At 39.2% G+C, this 14,045-nt stretch overlaps 1 protein-coding gene across 3 annotated transcripts in view; it reads right to left on the bottom strand.

The window, feature by feature from the left end:
* The window catches only part of LOC105031273 (protein FAM184A), a 249,226-nt gene that overhangs the window by 229,082 nt on the left and 6,099 nt on the right, over positions 1-14,045 (bottom strand). For all 3 annotated transcript variants that reach the window (XM_020044400.2, XM_013132781.3, XM_029125749.2), the window contains exon 2: positions 1,707-2,561. In XM_020044400.2, coding sequence (XP_019899959.2) covers positions 1,707-2,561 — 855 coding nt within the window. The remainder of the gene's footprint in view (positions 1-1,706; positions 2,562-14,045) is intronic.

Here is a 14,045-nt window from a genome sequence, read left to right as displayed (position 1 = left end):
AATGGTCAATGTGTGCAGGTGATCAAAATATCACAAGCGCTCTATGGGAGGGTGGCAAAAACAAAAAAAAAGGCAATATCAAGTCTTGTTTGAGCTTTGCCAAAAAGCACATTGTAAATTCCGAGCCAAAGTGGCAAAACATGTTGTGGTCAGATGAGACCAAAACTGAACATTTTGGCCCGAGCACTAGTGATGGCCAAACAAGGCTTCATTAGCGTTATTTTAGCAACAGGATATTATGCTGGCAGCAATCAAATCTTCTGTTCAAAATAAAAGCCATCATTGTAATTTACAAGGCAATATAGTTAATCTATTCTGTAAAAAAGAACAGACAAGAAAAACATTGGAACAGACATTAAACATAAAATGTACTGACTAGATTGTTAACTATATTGCCTTATTGTAACAGTCCCAGCCTGATGGGACCATTCTGCTTTCTTTTTGTCCTTGGCTTGTCTTGTCCTTGTATGGTCTTTCCTGTTCTTGTATCAGTTAATCAGTCTATTCGTTTCACCTGTTTCTGTTCTTGTCATTAGCCTGTGTATTTATTCATCAATTTTCTGCCTGTCCTTGTCGGTCATTGTGTGTGTTTCTATGTGTCACGGTTCTGTGTTCCTGACTCCTGAGAGTATTTTGTAGTATACGGCACTCCGTTTTGTTTCTCTCCTTTGTTTACATTAAAGACGTCTCAATCACTGCGCTTGTCTCCATCTCCCTCCTTGGATCGTGACACTTATCTATTTCAATGATGGCTTTTATTTTGAAAATGAGTTAGCGCTACTAGCATAATATCTTGCTTCCAGAAGAATGGTAATGAAGCCTCAAAGGGCCATCACTACTGAGCTCAAAATAATATGTCTGGCGAAAACCCAATAAATCTTTCCAACCAAAGAAGAACATGCCTACAGTAAATCACGGCAGTGGCAGCATCCTGTTTTGTGGGTGTTTCTCTTCAGCAGGGACTGGAGCACTAAGAGTGGCACATGGCGGTAATTTAAGCAAAAGGGGGATCCACCAAGTATTAACTGTGGGGGGTGTTTACTTATCCAAATAGAGTTATTTCCATTTTTTTTTACTTGGATATTGTGGATTACTATGTGTAAATAAAGTTTTTATATGGCAACAAAATGTGAACATTTTGAAAGAGGTGGTTACCTTCTATACCCACTGTATGTATTTGCTTTCATTTAAGTAGACCAAGCTACAACCATGAGCGGAGAAGAACTGGAAAGTTTTGTTAAATTTCCAAGAAAATTAAAATTTCTCAGCTTCAATATTATATATTATGTATTTATTTGTCTTTCCATGCACATTTTTCCCCCTTTCTAAAGGGTAAAAATATGCCAAACATCCCTGAAATTACATAACTTGTTCATCATTCTTGCTGCTTCAAGTTCAGCAGGATACCTCTCTTAAAGTGCCTGACAAACATTTGTGAGATGACAGTCTGGTTTGGGACAAGTTATGTGTAGGAGTGGGTGGCAGTTGGACAAGAGGCCAACAGTTGCATGGTTTAGTCTACAGGAGCAAGTAGGAGGATGGAACTCGTCCCAAAAACTCCTGGCTCTGTATATGCACATTTTATAATAATATATAATACGAATCTGTTGCCATTTATACCAAATCTTCAAAGAAAATTAACAAAAACATGTTTTCTGTAAGGAAACACACAACAATTAACCCATGAATATGCATGACAAATGTACCATTATGGTGCCCTCTGCATTTGTGAGAGAGGCTTGTAGCCTGTTGCTCTTGTCCCTGCTCTCTCTTCCATCTTCTTGTGCCCTCTGTAGTTCAGCCCGGAGCTTTCCCAGGGTTCTTTGCAGAGTTGCTTCTTGTGCCTGGAACTCCTTCCTCAGCTCCACCTCTGTCCTCTTCCAGGCCAGCAGGTTCTCAGCTGTAATATGCTGTGTGCGCCTCATGGCCTCTAGTTCACGTTCATAGTATCCCTGAGCCTTGGTGAGCTTGGCTTCATATTCCTCCACCAGACAGACTTTTTCCTTGGTCAGCTCCTCAACACGCTCCATGAGAGCCTCCACCTCAGCCCTGTGCAGTTCAGCCAGCTTCTCTTGGTCCACAGTAGAGTTGGCACTCTGGTTCTGCTGGCTGTGGAGCAGCTCCTGAACCTCTTGGCGCTGGGAGGCACGTAGTTCATCAATGGCCCTCCGCTTGTCCTGCTCAAACTGGGCCTGCGCATGGCCAAAGGTGCACAGCTTCTCTTCAAAGTCGCGCCGCATCTCCTCCACCTCACGAGACATGGAAACCACCCGCTGTGTGTGTTGCGCTTCAGTGCAAAGCTGTGAGTCCTCCATGCGCTGCCGGTACATTTCAAATTCTGCCAAAGCCTGCCTCTTCATGTGCTCGTGCAAGTCCACCGACTCCTCAAGTGACTGCAGACGACGCTTAAGGTCGGCCTCGTCAGCCATCTTGCTTTTGTACTGCATGATCTTGTCAAGTGTCTCTGTCACAATGTGCTGCACTTCGTCCTCATGGGCCTCCCGCATAGACTCCATCTCGTCCTCATGTTCATCATTCTTGGTGTTGAGGGCGTATATGACCTAGAGCAAGAATACAAGGAAGAAGAAAATGATACAGATGAAATAAATACTTCAGGATGTTGGCAAAGAGGCTCTTTATTTCCCCAGAATCTGTGAACACATGGCTTAGAGCTGGACGACTTTTGTAAATATGTAAATCCAGACACTGCAAGCCCTAATGTGACTATGTTTCAGCATCTAGTATGAAGGAATACAAAGGTAGTATCATAAAGCCAACTAATAAGAGCAGTGACTGGATAAGTCATACTAAGAGACAAAATACACTTCCTGTCATTGCGATAACAATATTTGCAAATTAGAAACATAATAATGCTTTTGGGGAATAATGCTTTTTGGGAATTTTGGGGAAGTAGAAAAGGGCATGAAGGCCAAGATTCTGAACACTCTCTTAAAAATGATTACTTTATGGAGTTAGATATCTGCCAAAAAAGTGTACGTATTGTTGGGATTATAAGAAAATCCATATAAAACATGAAACGAAAGGGAGAAATTAGATCTGTGAATGTACCCTGTTACAATGGCGGACTAATATTTTTTGCTTGTACGAATCTAGTTTTACAATTCTAAAGTACAACATCACAACCTGGAGTTTTGGCAGTTTCATCTAATCCTCCTAAAAAACATAACTGATACTTTCCAGGAGTGCTAATATAAAAAGCATAGGCAGTGTGAAAACAGGAAATTAGTAAAACCAGCAATAGGTATCCTACAATATTTCAAGTTAAAATGCTCTTCTCTCTTCATGCATCCATAGTGAAAGCTTTCATGTGCGTAACTGTTCTGTGTCCTTAAGTAAAAAATATTTTACTTAATGCCTACTTGTGTAATGACGTTATGCAGTCTTAAAAACCTACTATGGACTTTTATTTTGGACATGAAATCAGGAATTGCTTTGGTAGAGCACTAGGCTAGCGGTCAAACGTATTTTTGCTAGTTTTACAGTTTTGAAGAGCTATGTTCGGGTCATATCTTTGCAGATTTTTTTTAATGTAAAGTAAGAATTTATCGTAAAAGGGTGTTTCTACGTTCACAGATCTATTTTCATGTTTACATTCCATGTTTTACATATAATTTCATAACAATTTACTAATGTATTTTCTTACGATCCTAAAAATACGTACGCTTAATCTTTTGGTAGATATTTAACTCCATAGCACTGAAGATGAATATCTAATGAAAGTTGACAACACAACTATGAACATAATCTTATGGCAATATGTTGCTGCTGGGCTACATTATTCACTTTTCCCTAGTCATTCCAGCTTGCATCCCTACATGACTTCTATAGTTGCTCAATCATTTTCTTTCAAAGCCAAGACTTGCAACAACCTAACAACAGTCCACACGAATTATTAATATATGCAACATTTGTTTATTTTTTGCAATATTTCCTTTCATTTTCTTCTAAGACATTCAATTCTTATCTCCTAGCAAAAATGTATTCATCCAAAATACTTAGTTCTAATCCATTGGTTTTATAATCATATTATGCTTCTCCAAAACACTGTAATGGTAGTGTTTTTCACAGCATGCCAAAGGAATTTGTACCTGTGAGTTTGTGTATGTCAGTTAATTAATTATTCATGAATTCATATAAGATTCTTGCAATTGCTTGTGTACCTATTCAGAGCCAGTATGATGGAAGTTAAATGTAGTTTCTTGAGCCGATTGAAATTAATGTTAGCTCAAAACTTGCAGTCTACAGCACAATGAGTTGACTGATCTCAATTTGACTGGAGCGAAGAGCGTTATTTGATTGAATGCTCAATCGCTCAAGTACCGCTCCAATACCACTCAGAGTAGTGCTCACTTAACATGGTTAGGGCATGCTCAACCCAGCATGCATTTTTAAGACACTGGTGAGTTACTTAGCTCCTTGCTTTACCTATCATGGAGTTTGCAAAAAATGTGGATTACAAAACTGATAAAACCCACAGGTGCCAAATAAAGGTAACTTACAGGAATTAGGAGAACTAAGGGGCCTAAAGTGTGCCTAGAAAACATCCCCCACACCATTACACCACCACCACCAGCCTGCACAGTGGTAACAAGGCATGATGGATCCATGTTCTCATTCTGTTTACGCCAAATTCTGACTCTACCATCTGAATGTCTCAACAGAAATCGAGACTCATCAGACCAGGCAACATTCTTCCAGTCTTCAACTGTCCAATTTTGGTGAGCTTGTGCAAATTGTAGCCTCTTTTTTTTTTTTTTTTTGTAGTGGAGATGAGTGGTACCCGGTGGGGTCTTCTGCTGTTGTAGCCCATCCGCCTCAAGGTTGTGCGTGTTGTGGCTTTCAAATGCTTTGCTGGATACCTCGGTTGTAACGAGTGGTTATTTCAGTTGCCCTTCTATCAGCTTGAATCTGTCTGCCCATTCTCCTCTGACCTCTAGCATCAGGCATTTTCGCCCACAGGACTGCCACATACTGGATGTTTTTCCCTTTTCACACCATTCTTTGTAAACCCTAGAAATGGTTGTGCGTGAAAATCCCAGTGAATGAGCAGATTGTGAAATACTCAGACTGGCCCATCTGGCACCAACAACCATGCCACGCTCAAAATTTCTTAAATCACCTTTCTTTCCCATTCTGACATTCAGTTTGGAGTTCAGGAGATTGTCTTGACCAGGACCACACGCCTAAATGCATTGAAGCAACTGCCATGTGATTGGTTGATTAGATAATTGCATTAATGAGAAATTGAACAGGTGTTCCTAATAATCCTTTAGGTGACTGTATATTATAGGCCTAGACATGCAATTTAGTTATTTGCCATTGTTGTTGAGTTTCAAGAAAGCTAGACAGCTTGTGTCAGCCATTCATGTCAGAACCTCCACGCATCAAGATAACAACCCCTTACCACCTTCTGGGAACATCATCAAAATAAGTTTAAAATAAACATTTGATTTATTCTGAAGAATGTTCATGTGGTGTATTTTACTTTAAATCACTTTTAGAGCCTAAAAAACAAATGGAAGTGATTGTGTGTTCCTTGAAGTTACAGTTTATTTGGTCTTCTAATCATAAGACCTGAAATACACATTCTTCAAATTCATTTGACATTTAAAACAAAGAAATCCTGTAATTCATTATACAGTGGGGCAAAAAAGTATTTAGTCAGCCACCAATTGTGCAAGTTCTCCCACTTAAAAAGATGACATTCACTCTGGCCGTGATGCCCCAAAAATCATTGTACGTCCTACAGTCACCATGCTCTCTGTTCCCCTGCTTCTGTCAAAATCTCATGGTCAGCAGTTTGTTCGTAATTTTGTTTGTAGTATCTAACTGAGAACGGACTACATGCCTGTAGATAGATAGCAGAATTATTTAGTGCTCATCACTCAAGATGGCAGCGTTTATGGTGAAAGATTTAAAAAATAAAATACTTGCTTCGCGCACAAATAAGTCACTATATTTGTTTGTTTATGTCGTACTCATTAGCACAGGTGATTGTGATGTTAAACGATACTTTGCGGTTTACTTTTGGGCAACTGAGGTAATCCTTCTGGCTAGCTAGCTTTAACATTACTTGTGTGGTCTTAAAGTTACACAACACAGGTAATGTTCCAGACTCATGCTGATGAAGATCCAGACATTTTCTGACTTATTCCGTTCTCTAATTATTAGGGTAATGACATCTTCAGTATCAAGAAGACAGATTGTAATGGAATTTTTTGAAATGATGTATACTTAATTCTTTACTTGAGTAACTGGTTAAAAGTACTGACTCCCCATGTTTAGATGAGAAAAGGAATGTATTAGAGGAGGATCTCTCTATCTGTTTATTGTCCAGGTGGTTTGTCACTTCTGAGTTGATTCAGTTACCTACAGTGTCCTTAGTTCCTTGGGATAAGGTAGGGGGACCACACGCCCTTTGGGTAAAACCTATGTATTGTTGAGATAAGACAGCTGTGCACAATCTTACCACACTCCTTTTAAATGTATAAATACTGACTGTTCTGTGTTTTGCTCAGAGATTCCTCATAGGTTTATTCTGTAAGCTTTTGAAACCTGTCTCCTTGCAAGTAAATAAAACTGCTAATTGTGCCAAAGGTATAATGTCTCTGTACTTACTTCCAATAAGAGTTCCTATCGATGAAATTACCATAACATTTGGTGCTGCAAGGGTTAATTCAAGCACCAAACAATGTAACTAGGAAGTTGTTTGAAATTTTCAGAATGTAATATACAGTGGGGAGAACAAGTATTTGATACACAGCCGAATTTGCAGGTTTTCCTACTTACAAAGCATGTAGAGGTCTGTAATTTTTATCATAGGTACACTTCAACTGTGAGAGACAGAATATTAAAAAAAAAACACTGTGTGATTTTTTTATAATTCATTTGCATTTTATTGCATGACATAAGTATTTGATCACTTACCAAGTAAGAATTCCGGCGCTCACAGACCTGTTAGTTTTTCTTTAAGAAGCCCTCCTGTTCTCCACACTGCACCTATTTGAACTTGTTACCTGTATAAAAGATACCTGTCCACACACTCAATCAAACAGACTGACCACAATGGCCAAGGCCAGAGAGCTGTGTAAGGACATCAGGGATAAAATTGTAGACCTGCGCAAGTCTGGGATGGGCTACAGGACAATAGGCAAGCAGCTTGGGGAGAAGGCAACAACTATTGGTGCAATTATTAGAAAATGGAAGAAGTTCAAGATGACGGTCAATCTCCCTCGGTCTGGGGCTCCATGCAAGATCTCAACTCGTGGGGTATCATTGATCATGAGGAAGGTGAAGGATGAGCCCAGAACTACATGGCAGGACCTGGTCAGTGACCTAAAAAGAGCTGGGACCACAGTCTCAAAGAAAACCATTAGTAACACACTAAACCGTCATGGATTAAAATCCTACAGTGCACGCAAGGTCCCCATGCTCAAGCCAGCGCATGTCCAGGCCCGTCTGAAGTTTGCCAATGACCATCTGGATGATCCAGACGAGGAATGGGAGAAGGTCATGTGGTCTGATGAGACAAAAATAGAACTTTTTCATCTAAACTCCACTCGCCATGTTTGGAGGAAGAAGAAGGATGAGTACAACCCCAAGAACACCATCCCAACCAAGAAGCATAGAGGTGGAAACATCATTCTTTGGGGATGCTTTTCTGCAAAGGAGACAGGATGACTGCACCGTATTGAGGGGAGGATGGATGGGGCCATGTATCGTGACATCTTGGTCCTGGAGTCCTGGAGTGGCCTAGCCAGTCTCAGGTTCCTGGAGTGGCCTAGCCAGTCTCCAGACCTGAACCCAATAGAAAATCTTTGGAGGGAGCTGAAAGTCCGTGTTGCCCAGCGACAGCCCCAAAACCTGAAGGATCTGGAGAAGGTCTGTATGGAGGAGTGGGCTAAAATCCCTGCTGCAGTGTGCAAACCTGGTCAAGAACTACAGGAAATGTATGATCTCTGTAATTGCAAACAAAGGTTTCTGTACCAAATATTAAGTTCTGCTTTTCTGATGTATCAAATACTTATGTCATGCAATAAAATGCTAATTAATTACTTAAAAGTCATACAATGTGATTATCTGGATTTTTGTTTTAGATTCCGTCACTCACAGTTGAAGAGTACCTATGATAAAAACTACAGACTTCTACATGCTTTGTAAGTGGGAAAACCTGCAAAATCGGCAGTGTATCAAATACTTGTTCTCCCCACAGTATGTACCAGAATCACATGGTTAATATAACTGAATGGAAGTTTCTCCATCTTCCCCAGCGCAGAGCACATAAATGATTTCAACTTTTGCTTGTTGTAGGATAGTGATCGGGACAGAACAATTTAATCATTAGCATTTTCAAAGTTATGTTTACTTGAGTATGCGTATTAACATCAATGCTTGAGCAAAGTATTTCTTAGAATTGTTAAATTTCGATGATCAAAATACTATTATAGGTGGCAATAATAAAATATTTTTTTTAGGGCATGGGCATAAAGCATATGTGCCCATGTGTTGTTTTAATTTTAACTGTCATGACTACAATTAAAAAGGTGCAATTGATAATTTTTGCCCTCAGTTAGAAGTGGAATGGTGGAAACAAATGAAAACAGAAATTACTTAACTACTGAGGATGGATTATCTACTGAGGCCTGAACACATAACACCCTCTCTACCAAAAGCAAATTTACAATAGCTAAAGCATCATAAATCAGCATCTCTACATGTATGGCAACCATTCCATTCCAATGTCTGTTAAATTCCAATACAGGCACACCTCATTTCACTTAATGAGGTACTGATTAGGTGATTACCTGAAACAAATCTAATTTAAGGAAAATTATAAAAACCACTACTGTGGTCAGCACTATTCTTTTGCAATAGGACCAGCTGGATGGCAAATATAGTGCAAGTAGTACCTCAAAGGTAAATTGAATAAAAATATAACTATTGCTTCCATCCTGAAAAATTCAAAGAAGGCGGTTCATAAGAACAAGGTCAAGCAACAGACATTGGGGACAACAAAGCTACAGACTGGCAGAGGGTGAAAACGACTGTCCACTGACTGAGATGACCGTCAACTCATTCGAATGTCACTCAACAACAAAAGATTACATCAAGTGACCTACAAAAAGAATGTCAAACAACAGCTGGGGTGAAGTGCACGATGAGGACGGTTCGAAACAGGCTCCTAGGGGCAAGGCTGAAGTCATGCAAAGCTAGAAAAAAGCCCTTCATCAATGAGAAGCAAAGAAGAGCCAGGCCGAATTTTGCAATATTAGTATTTTGCAGTTTTTATTTGCATTATTTGAAGTTTGAAAACTTGATTGAAAAAATATGCATATACTTTTGGTTATTTTGACCAGTTGTTGTTTTCTACAAATAAATACTCTAAATGACAATATTTTTACTTGGAATTTGGGTGTAATGTTGTCAGTAGTTTATAGAATAAAACTAAAATGTTCATTTTACTCAAACACATACAGTGAAGGATTATATTTTTTTTCATCCCCTGCAGATTTTGTATGTTTGCCCACTGATCAGTCTATAATTTTAATTTAAGGTTTATTTGAACAAATTATAAATTGATTTGCATTTTAATGAGTGGAATAAATATTCAACCCTTCTGCAAAACATGAATTAGTACTTGGTGGCAAAACCCTAGTTTGGCAATCACAGAGGTCAGACGTTTCTTATAGTTGGCCACCAGGTTTGCAAACATCTCAGGAGGGATTTTGTCCCACTCCACTTTGCAGATCTTCTCCAAGTCATTAAGGTTCTGAGGCTGACGTTTGGCAACTCGAACCTTCAGCTCCCTCCACAGAGTTTCTATGGGATTAAGGTCTGGAGACTGGCAAGGCCACTCCAAGTCTTAATGTGCTTCATCTTGAGCCACTCCTTTGTTGCCTTGGCCATGTGTTTTTGGTCATTGTCATGCTGGAATACCCATCCATGACCCATTTTCAATGCCCTTTGACAGTACATGGCCCCGTCCATCATCCCTTTGATACGGTGAAGTTGTCCTGTACCCTTAGCAGAAAAACACCCCCAAAGGATAATGTTTCCACCTCCATGTTTGACGGCGGGGATGGTGTTCTTGGGGTCATAGGCAGCATTCCTCCTCCTCAAAACGGCTCGATTATGGTCTCATCTAACCACAACACTTTCACCCAGTTCTCCTCTGAATCATTCAGATGTTCATTGGCAAACTTCAGACGGGCCTGTACATGTGCTTTCTTGAGCAGGGGACTTAGCGGGATTTCTTAATGCATATTAAGAGGGTGCTCCTAATCTCAGCACGTTACCTGTATAAAAGACACCTGGGAGCAAGAAATCTTGATTGAGAGGGGATCAAATACTTATTTTACTAATTAAAATGCATATCAATTTATAGATTTTTGACATGCGTTTTTCTGGATTTTTTTTGTTATTCTGTCTCTCACTGTTCAAAGAAACCTACTATTAAAATTATAGACCGATAATTTGTCAATGGGATGAAGTACAAAATCAGCAGGGGATCAAATACTCTTTTCCCTCAATGTACATATAAATAGTAAAATCTGAAAAAACGATAATGTTGCAGTGGTCAATTTTTTTTCCAGAGCTGTATTTCCGTTAGCTAACGTTGCTAGCTAGCTAACGTCGATAGCATTTATCATTAACGTTAGCCATTGTTTTGACTCTGCTAGGTATTATACATTTTTTTATGAAATTATCATGGCAACATTGCATTCGACTAAATATTTTCCTATAGTAGCAAGTCGTTGTACAAATGAAAACAGTGGATTAATTTGCAACAGAGCATAGATTAGCTACTGAGGCTTGAATTCATAAAACCATTTCTAAAAGGCAAATTATTATTAATAGCTAAACTGTCTGTTACAATGTTCATGTCATCAGAATAATTTTAGATGGAGTAACTACCCATACTCCTAATGAAAGCCATTAGCAGCTAACTAATGGGACAATATGAATTCCATGTCCAGCATAGTGTGTTGCATTGGGGGTTAAAGAGGGACAACAATATACTATTTTGCAGGATGTAGCACAGTGCCCCATGATTTCACATTATATTTGTAATTTTACAAACTCTCCTAAGTATTTCGTACAATACATTCACAGCGTTACTGAAGAGTTACTGAAGAGTATCCCATGTACATTACAGTGGGGAATGGAAAATATACGTCCTTTACACACTGCATTGTCCCAGGCTAAGACTGGTCCCAGGTCAGCTTAGGCTGCGTTCAAACAAGAGTTTGTCAACCCTGGCCTAAGGATGCACGCCACAAGCGTAAGTAAATTAAGTGTAAGGGCAGCTTTTGTGATTGGACAATAAATGGTTCTATGGTTTGTTCTTGACCCTGTTTCACACTGGTTATTTTGTCACAATATTTCTGGAGCTAGCCCTGAAAAGTAGGTGCTAACACTGCTCCAGAGCATGGCCAGCTAGCCCTAGGCTAAGAGTGGTGCTTTCCCACTTCAAAATATGCAAGTGTGAATTCTTTCTTAGCCCTGGGCATAAAATGCTCCTAGCCCTAGGCAAAGGTGCAGTGTAAACACATCTAGTGTGGTTGGGTGTATTACACAATCAATCTCCAAAGCAAATTTGTAGAAGCAAATAAAAACAACAACATCTAAATAAGATTTTTTTAAATATTAGATCATGTTCTCTACATTAGCTTACATAAGCTCTAAACATTTCTTCTGTGCTCCACCTTATAATATACTTTACCCTATGTAAAGTTTTATTGAAATTGTAATTCTGTTTCATTTATAATTTCCCCCACATAGTTTTCTTTTGAAAATGTAGCCTACACAACACAAATTATAGACAAACCACAGAACTTCATTTTGAATATTCCCATGAAAATGGGAAGTCTTATTGTTGTCCAAGTTAAATAAATAATAGGCCTGCAAGTATGGAGCGGTATTTTTGTTTTTAATGGTTTAATGAGTGCAATTCGTTTAATGCCAAATCCTTTACATGAACCGTACATGACCGGTTGCATGAATATCGTGGAGGTAGTAACAGCTGGCCACAAGTAATGTAAACTCCTCTTAAATTTCAAGATTGAACCAAAAAAATTCTAACTAGAATCGAAATCAGTACACCCCTATATGCACATGTGAGTGTATTTTCTAAGCCCATATAGCGTAATTTAAATGACAAAGAAATCATTCCCTGTCGAAGCCCCGGCCCCTGGACAACTTTTGTACATTGCAGCTACATTTATTTACTACCTTGCTCGTTAAAACAAACTATCAGCTGGTTACATTCCTAACCTGCTTGCCTGTCAAGTAGATACAGGTCAGTAACCAAAACAAACATGTTGGACGGGCATTTGATTTTCAAAGTGGGGCACTTTATCCTACTTACCAATAACGATTAGTAACTTCAGCACAATGGACGCAAAGCTAATAATTCTATCATGTATGGCGGCCTAATCCTATGGGCTATTAGGCTATTGTCATTCGACCATCCCATATTCACAGTGACAGTGGGAATAATGTGATTTAACAAGAGGCTTACAACACTAGTAATTACAGAAACATGAATACATGGTGAATGAAACTATCAAGGATGGACAGTACCATTATGAAGTATAACAGGACACAGCAACACAATTATACATTGCAAAGCCAAAATGAATGACATTACAGATACCAAAGAAACAAGAATGTACTCAGAAAAACGTTGTTCCTTCGATGCTGTAAGCCACTCGAATGGATTGAAAGTGCCACACAAATCCTTTCCCTAACTGGGACAGGGCTGCTAGGTTGGGGGTTGGTTCCTCGCAAATTCCAGCTTTTCTCAAAAAAGGCTTTGCCTGTAAATCCACCACCAAATCCATTTCTTCCCCTCCATTGTGTATTAAGAAACAACAGGGCTCAATACAAATGTAAACAAAAAATCTAACAGAAAGCATTGCATCTATTACATCCTTACCCAGAACGGTGGCTAGTTGGGGGTTTGGTCTACCCTTCCTCACAATTACAATGTTTTGCAAAACATGGCTTTACCAATAAATCCACCACCAAATGCATTTCTTCTCCTCCATTGTGTGTTAAAAAGACAAAAGGGCTCAGTAAAAATCTAAACAAAAAATCTGTAAGGTTGAATATTATTTGCATATTGCCTGACCAAACAGGAAATCTGGGAGGCATTCCCCCATTTCCCAATGGTTAATGTGTATGGAGACGCTACAGTGCAGCTTGCCCATGCTCTGCCTTGCGTGGCACAGTAGAATTTTGCACCCTCAATAATTCTTTCCTTGTGAAATGTGGGAATGCGTTCCAGTTTTCCTGTCTGGTCGGGGAATAATAACGTAATTTCTTCTCTTACTGTACATATTAACTATTTGATCCCCTGCTGATTTTTCAGGATTTTTTGTTGTTATTCTGTCTCTCACTGTTTAAATAAACCTACCATTAACATTGTAGACTGATCATTACTTTGTCAGTGGGCAAACGTTCAAAATCAGCAGTGGATCAAAGAAAAATTCCCTCAATGTATACTGCACAGTTTCTGAGGGAATGTGTATCATTATTTTATCACAATGTATAACCAATTGCAAACTAACTGATCACTCAATTGTTTTGCAGGTGTCTCTTGTGGCAGGCTCTGATGTCCAAGTCCCTATAAGAAAGCTTAAATGTCTGCGGACTGCAAATCCATCAGTCTACATCGGGGACCTTGCAGTGCTTGTCTATGGCAGGGAAACACTGTCCCATTGCATTAGTGTTCAGAAACTTATCTGATCAAAATCAAGCTCAAGTTGAATTGCACATCCCAACATGCTGCTTTGGGCTGTTTTATCATGCTAATTCTGGATGGTGAATTTTAGCTTGGGAAAAAAGCGCGAAAGTAATTTTTTGTTTTGTTTGTGTCTGTGTGTGTGTGTGTATGTGTGTTTTAACTCACAGGCCATGCTCTGTCAAAGTTCCCTGACATCAGCATTCAAGATGTGAGACGTATCATAAGAAAAAAATGCAACAATGAAAGCTACAACAAACAAACCACTGAAAAGAAGACA

The sequence above is a fragment of the Esox lucius genome, chromosome 15, assembly GCF_011004845.1.
Source record: "Esox lucius isolate fEsoLuc1 chromosome 15, fEsoLuc1.pri, whole genome shotgun sequence".
NCBI classification, from domain to species: domain Eukaryota; kingdom Metazoa; phylum Chordata; class Actinopteri; order Esociformes; family Esocidae; genus Esox; species Esox lucius.
The sequence above is the reverse complement of the archived record's forward strand: the minus strand, read 5'-3'. Positions and strand labels throughout refer to the sequence as shown.